At 35.9% G+C, this 7,824-nt stretch overlaps 1 protein-coding gene across 1 annotated transcript; it reads right to left on the bottom strand.

Annotated features, from left to right (window-relative positions):
- Positions 1–229: 229 nt before the first annotated feature.
- LOC108218126 (serine/threonine-protein phosphatase 7 long form homolog) lies at positions 230–2,159 on the bottom strand. Its single transcript, XM_064092063.1, has 4 exons — positions 2,040–2,159; positions 1,871–1,950; positions 1,263–1,782; positions 230–1,154 (listed from the first exon to the last, which is right to left on the bottom strand). Exons 1-4 carry the CDS (start codon positions 2,157–2,159, stop codon positions 372–374), a joined length of 1,503 nt encoding a protein of 500 aa, XP_063948133.1. The 3' UTR covers positions 230–371.
- Positions 2,160–7,824: the final 5,665 nt, after the last annotated feature.

Here is a 7,824-nt window from a genome sequence, read left to right as displayed (position 1 = left end):
TTAAATTTTTCCACACCATTTAAAATATATTTAAAAAATTTCTAAATAATTAAAAAGCTCTCGTGCCTTGCACGGGCTATAAGCTAGTATTTTAAAAAAAGGTGGTTAGTTTTGTAAAGAAGTTGTTTAGGGTGGTTAGAAATTTGAAGGAGCCTCATTTATTATGTTATGTCATTTGTTATGTTATCATGTAAACGGAAAGTGCTAACATTATACAACAATATGAGTGAACAAAATACATAAACATAATAAAAGTACATAAACCGTTCTACCCGAATAAAAGTACATAAAGATAAACATAATGCATTATCAAATGCATAATAAAAGTGCATACACATAAACAAAGTACATACGAGGGGAAGCCAAAAAGCCTACTTCTTCGTATGCCCGAAGAAGTGACTTCCAGTGTGACATCTACGACCCTTCCCCTTCGCAGCTCTAGGTGGCTGCTGTCTCTGCTCATGCTCGGATGGCTCCTCATGGTCAGACTCATCCTCAACCTCCGACGGCTGTGCTGCTGCTCTCGGTGGACGCACAGGTGCGTACGCCCAGGGGCTACTATCCCCCGCAAATGCAGCAAAAGCGGGTAAAGGTGTGGTAAAACCCTGGCCGCTGGTGGACATCATCGGAGTGAACGTGACAGGTGGACTCCCGAATCTGTATGTACTGCTCCCAAAGGACGGCTCCTGGGTGAATGGGGGAGGTGTGTGATCCTCTAAGAATGACATGTCAGGACGATATACATATGACTCTGACAAGTGATCCTGTGACGGACCCTCATCGTCCTGTGCCTCATCATCCCCTAATCTGCTCCTTTGGGGCCATGCACCCCCCTCAGATGTAGAAGGCTGAATGAATGGAGACCAACCACCAGCCTCAAAAGTACCTGCTCCATCATGACCTGCAGATTGTGAGGTGCCTGCAAGGTGTGAGCTACCCACATGGGTGTAGTAAGTGCCCTCTTCGGGCACTACCGGTGTGACTGGTGGTCGTCCCCTACGCCCTGCAGGAGCCCGTGCCCTAGGTCTGGCAGGGGCCTGTTCCGTAGGTCGACGCTGTACACGAGTAACCATATCCTGTAAAATATGGTTTGCCAGACCCAAATCAGGAGCATAAGGGTCAATGGCACGCTGCATAGCGGATAACTGCTCCTCCTGTTTACAAACATGTATATTTAAGTCAGAACAGTGTACAAAACAAGCTGAGAACATGTATATTTAAGCATGTATATTTAAGCATGTATATTTAAGCTGTATATTTACCAGTTCCTGTGTCGAGAGCTGTGTTCCCTGGAAGGCACCCTCCTGCTGTGGCCAGTGTAAGGGGTTAATGATGATTCGACGTGTGACCCTGTGGAACCATGGCAGGTATGAGGCAGTGCAACCCTCGCCATGCATAAGTGGAGGAGATGCGAGGGCACGCTCCATGCGCGTATCCCAAAGATCAACAAATGGCTCCCTCGCGTACATCCAATCAACCTGCTCGTTGTAGTGGTCGTGCAGCTGCTGATGATTAGGGTAGGGAGAGGAATATGGTACACCCTGCATAAAACCAAACTGCCTCGTCACCCTGTCCGTGTAGCACCACTCGACGTAGGACATGTACATCATGGGGGCGGGAGCCGTCCAACGCAAGTACACAGTGGCCTCCGGGTGATGCTCTGCAGGTAAATCAGCATATGGCCTCCATCGAAACTGTCGGGGTGTCAACGCATCCAACTCATATTGTGTCATGCGGCTCTGCGCATGCGGCACCTGACAACGCCTAAGTGGCGCCTTCCACCTACAGTGGAAGTTGGCATAAGTGGTCAGAGGTTATACATGCAACAAATATGAATTGAAGGGAGTCAACAGAAGGAGTGACAACATACCTCAGCGCCAGCGGGTACTCGAACAAGGGTTGACCCCTGTGCCTAGGCGCTAGTGACGAAAATCGCTCGTAAATCCACACCTAGCGGCAAGGTTAGTACAAGTGCACATGATGAATAAATAATGCAACAATAAAGACGAGAAAGAAAGTTGTGGTTGGTTTAGTATTACCTGTACCAATGTGGCGTAGCCACAGAAATCAGTACAGTTATCCCGGCTAGAAGAACATAGCTTCTGGTATAGGAAGCCAAGAACAGCACTACCCCAGCTATACCGACGCAGCTGGTCCATGTCCCTCAGTAACCATAGAAGGTCAAGCTGCACGCGGTTCCCGCTGCTGTGGGGGAACAATGATCCAATAACGCATAGTAGGTGCGCCCGAATATGGTAGGTAACCTGTACACCATAACCTATATCCTCTGGATCCAACTGCTCCAACCGCTCACAAGACCCGAAGTTATCCACAAGCCATTTGATCTTTAAACCACCTCGGTTAACATCGTCCTTGGCTTCTGGTAATAGCCTAAGAAATTCGCGTACTAGCACGCGCCTTTCCTCCACGGTGGTACTCGCTCCACGGAGGATGAGTGGATCACCCTCAGTGGGTAACCCGAGAATGTGATGAACATCCTCAAGAGTGATAGTGGCCTCTCCGAACGGCAGGTGGAAGGTGTGCGTCTCTCCACGCCATCTCTCGATAAAGGCTGTAATCAAACCCCTGTCGTGCTTGAACTGTCCCAGCCTAAATATGCAATCAAATCCTAAATCCCTGATTGCATCCATGATCATCTGATGCGGTCTGTGGGCTCGAACTTGCTTCCAATACTCCCCAAAGTTTGTCCTCAATCTGAAATCAGGGGGTGGCTGAAATAATTGTAGTGCACAAAATATTAGTCCCTATAGGCTACAGACTCATACAAATGTAAAAAAAATTGCACTAAAGAAGGAGTTTACCTCTATGTTGTTCCACACAACCTGAGACCTGTGCACAGACTGTAATGTCAACAAACTCCCGTCTAAAGGTCCGGGACCAGAACGACCGACATCCATCTGCGAAATTAAATTCAAAATATTTGTTATTAAATTTGAAATTGTTTCATTAAATCCAATATTCGAAATAATTTTCATTTTAATTGTAATAATATAACATTGTGATTTTAATTTTAATTGTAATTATGTCTAACTAATTTTACAAATCTGATTTTTTTATTTTATATTATATTTTCATTTAAATTTAATTTAATTAAATTTAATTTAAATTATATTATTTAATTTAATTTAATTAAATCTGAATTTTTTATTTTATATTATATTTTCAATTAATTTAATTAAATTTAATTTAAATTTAATTTCATTTCAATTTTTTTATTTTATATTATATTATTCGAATTAATTTAATTTAATTAAATTTATAAAAACTCAAATTATGTTGATTATATTTATAATATTAATTGTAATCCCAAAGATTGTACTATATTTATTATTTTACATTATTAATTAATTTTAAATTCGAAATAATTATCTCTAACTATTTTTACAAATCTGATTTTTTATATTTATTGGAATAATATAACATTGTATAATTTAAATTTTTATTCTAATAAAAAAAACGTATTTCCTAAATTTAAGGGAGTCGTTGAGTTTTATTCAAAGTCTTTCTTATCGAACTAACCTATTTAATTTAATGGTGTCAAGTTTACTTTTAAATTCGATAAAAGCTAAAATTAAATTGATTATATTTAATCTACTCTTAACGTAAATAATACAACAATCATCACCAACTACTAACCTAAACTAAAATTAGCACTACCACTACTAATCAACAACAATCATCACCAACTACTAATCTAAACAAAAATTATCACTAACATAAGCTACTACCAAATACCAACTAACAAAACCCATTATAAATTATCAAACAAATTACTAATCAAGCTTGTCATATAATTTGTATCTACTAGCAACTAAGATCAATCATTATCAAATTTATAAAAATACATGCATGCATTTAATTTAATGGAGTCAAGTTTACTTTTAAATTCGATTTAATTTAATTTCATTAAATTCAATAAAAGCTAAAATTAAATTGATTATATTTAATCTACTCTTAACGTAAATAATACAACAATCATCACCAACTACTAACCTATTTAATTTAATGGTGTCAAGTTTACTTTTAAATTCGATTTAATTTAATTTCATTAAATTCAATAAAAGCTAAAATTAAATTGATTATATTTAATCTACTCTTAACGTAAATAATACAACAATCATCACCAACTACTAACCTATTTAATTTAATGGTGTCAAGTTTACTTTTAAATTCGATTTAATTTAATTTCATTAAATTCAATAAAAGCTAAAATTAAATTGATTATATTTAATCTACTCTTAACGTAAATAATACAACAATCATCACCAACTACTAACCTATTTAATTTAATGGTGTCAAGTTTACTTTTAAATTCGATTTAATTTAATTTCATTAAATTCAATAAAAGCTAAAATTAAATTGATTATATTTAATCTACTCTTAACGTAAATAATACAACAATCATCACCAACTACTAACCTAAACTAAAATTAGCACTACCACTACTAATCAACAACAATCATCACCAACTACTAATCTAAACTAAAATTATCACTAACATAAGCTACTACCAAATACCAACTAACAAAACCCATTATAAATTATCAAACAAATTACTAATCAAGCTTGTCATATAATTTGTATCTACTAGCAACTAAGATCAATCATTATCAAATTTATAAAAATACATGCATGCATTTTAATGAGATTGAGAATGGTGGAAAAACCTTGAAAATGTGTGAAATTGATTAATTTGATCCGGTGAAAGTAGCAAAGCAAGCTCCTTTTTCCCCCCTTTTCTCTGTCCGGATCACCCTTTCTTCTACAAATTGAAGCTTGCGGTGTGTGAAAATCTGAAAATTCTTCACTTGCTGGTTGCTGCGGCGAAGATGAAGAAGAAACAAAGGGGTTGGGGTGTTTAAGGGGTAAAAGGGGACACGTGGCCGCCCCTGACTGGGCCGGACACGTCAATGCTTCACAGGTATGTTCGCCCGTGGCAGGGGCGAACACACTTGCCTGTTATTCTTCTGTTCGCCCGTAGCAAGATCTGGGCTGGAAAAAAATTTTCTGCTGTGTTCGCCCGAGAGGTGTTGAATTAGGGTGGTTAGAAATGTGAAGTGAAAAAAAAGATGGTTATATTTGTAAAGATGATGTTCAAGGTGCCTAGAAATTGGAAGGAGCCAAAGAAGGATGTACGGTGAGACGAGGGAAAGAAGGATTGTAGTCTGTCTCAACAATTTGAAGGCAGTCTGAAGCATCGAACAGAGTACATGACTACATGTCACATGTGCATACATTTCCGAAATAGCCTTTTTAGTCTTTTACTGTACATACATTTTACTACTCTATCATAGAAGATAAAGATATGCGTTATATCTATCTTTAAATATTGGGATAATTAATTTATAGGTCCTTGAACTTTGGCCCATTTTTGGTTCGCGTCTTTGAACTAAGTTTGTCAACGTGCGCATCTCCCTCTGTCAGTTTTTAACTAACGGACGTTATCTTAAATTTGGGGGTTTTTGATTCGTTGATGGATTGATGAAACTGATGGCATGGGAAGTTTCGGGAGGTCAAACTGAAGAGATTCATGTAGGTTTCGATGGCGGAGGATTGCCAAAATGGTAGCCGGAATCAATGGCCATTTTCCGGCCGCCGGAGAGATTGTCACCATTCTGGCAATCCTCCGCCATCGAAACCTACATGAATGTCTTCGGTTTGACCTCCCGAAGATTCATATACCATCACTTTCATCAATTCATCATCGAATCGAAAACCCCCAAATTCAACCCTAATTCAAAAACTGACAGAGGGACATGAATTGGAAATTTACAAAGTTTGAGGATGCGCATATTGACAAACTTAGTTCAAGGACGCGAACCAAAAATGGACCAAAGTTAAAGGACATATGAATTAATTATCCCTTAAATATTCGTGCTATACCATGAACAATTTTTTTTTTTGAAATAACTATACCATGAACATGTTCACAAATCACAATGAAATGAAATAAAAATAATGGTGATGATGTTGCAAAATGACTACTAGTATATTTTGCCCGCGTGGTCTAAATTACGATATCTCTTTCAAAAAAATATTGATTCTTTTTTTTTTTGTGCTTGGAGAAAAATATTGATTCTGATTCAGAAAAAATAACAAAAAAATAAAAATAAAGTGGAGAAGTGAAATTGTAATTTGTTAGCCAAAAAAGTGGAGAAGTGAAATAACAACTCGATTATACCCTCTATCTAAAACATCGAACAATCATCATAATTAAGATTCTATTTTTCAAAGAACTTTTCTAATATTCCAGATTTTATTCTATTTTTCTGAATTTTTATACGAATTATATTTATATCAAAAATCATATTTATATTTAAACAATAATACCACTAAATTTATTTAGGGTCTAATTATATCATTTATGTAATAGCCCGAATTTTCGGACCATTAACGATTAGCAGAATAATAGACAATATCAAAATCCAATTGAATCTCAATAGAAAAATAAACGATAATCTTGAAAAATTCTAAATTTTGATCTCCAAAATAAAAATACCAATGAATCTGAAATCAATTAAACTCACTTCACAAATTTATTAAATCAACTAGCTAAACTGAAATGAAAGATAAAGTCTAAAGGACTGGGTAGCACTCATCTCAAATTCCCCGCCTTAACCGTGTAATACGTTCGGAGAGGAAACAATACGAGTGAGCTAATCGCCCAATACGAATATAAATATAAATTGGAAATTAGATAATTAAATAACTGAGCGAATCGTGTCTTACTGACACAGAATTTTCAATCAAGCATGAAATAAAATGAAAGAAGATAGCCAACAATAACAAAAGTACAAGTGTACTGAGCTAAAACAAAATGAACTAAACAAAACAAAAGAAGGCTATATCACAATTAAGGTGGGTACAATAAGGTCTCTTATACAGACATGTGCTCGCACAAAGCGAAGTACATTCTTTCCCGGTAATTTACGAGGAAAAAGACACATGAAATGCACAGAGCATTTCTATAATACAGTGAATTCTTCTCTGGTTATCCATGAGAAGAAAACACATAATAGTAATCATGATCTATATGCAATCTCCTGCTCTAGAGCCGTGCCCGTATTCTCACAGCACCAATACGAGTAAGTGCCAAGTTCACTAGACACTCTGAACTCCGTGAACTCGTCTGTGATTTAACCACACAAATAGATTTTAAGAGTCCATAAATAGGTTATAAAATATTGTCAAACTCATAATATGGAACAGAATGGAACAATATCGCAATACAGTTGCGAAACAAAGTGAAACAAAATAATATGAACTGACAATAAATATTCCAAATAATAGGTCACAACTTTATAAATTCAATTTCAACAAATGAAAATTTATAATTTAAACGAAGAACAGTGAGAAGATCAAAAAAGTCCATACTTGATCTTGATAACAAACGATTTATAAATAATAAATCAAAGAAGCACCGGAGAACAGCAGTCAAGCCTCGCTATCCGAATCTATAGTCAAATTATTGAGTTTATTATTATAATATTTTGAGAAGGGCACCATTTAATAAAAGTTACATTTTCGCATAGTTTGTGAGCTTATACAAACAGTAACGGACGCGGGACAATAATTTATGTGAGAGGCTTTATATTATTTTCAAATATAATATATATAAAAAATAATTTAACTCATATCACATTGTTATCCAAAAATAAAATTTCTAGAACTATGTCCACGAAATGTTCGTAATTTTTAGATATGTTTCAAAATCATAAAAGACAAAATTTTTAAAAATAAACGGCAAGAAAATAAGCATAAAACGTGAGTATAAAAGAAAGAAGAAACCAAGTATTAACGCGA

The sequence above is a fragment of the Daucus carota genome, chromosome 4, assembly GCF_001625215.2.
Source record: "Daucus carota subsp. sativus chromosome 4, DH1 v3.0, whole genome shotgun sequence".
NCBI classification, from domain to species: Eukaryota; Viridiplantae; Streptophyta; class Magnoliopsida; order Apiales; family Apiaceae; genus Daucus; species Daucus carota.
Note: the sequence above shows the minus strand (reverse complement) of the source record. Positions and strands in the feature narration are given on the sequence as shown.

What these genes read in the sequence shown, in the direction of transcription:
- LOC108218126 (XM_064092063.1), bottom strand. Translation starts at nt 2,159, where the DNA reads ATGGACCAGCTGCGTCGGTATAGCTGGGGTAGTGCTGTTCTTGGCTTC. An exon ending in GAGTACCCGCTGGCGCTGAG is followed by an intron (nt 1,783 to 1,870) that starts GTATGTTGTCAC and finishes CTTCCACTGTAG; the next exon opens with GTGGAAGGCGCCACTTAGGC. An exon ending in AGCTCTCGACACAGGAACTG is followed by an intron (nt 1,155 to 1,262) that starts GTAAATATACAG and finishes GTTTGTAAACAG; the next exon opens with GAGGAGCAGTTATCCGCTAT.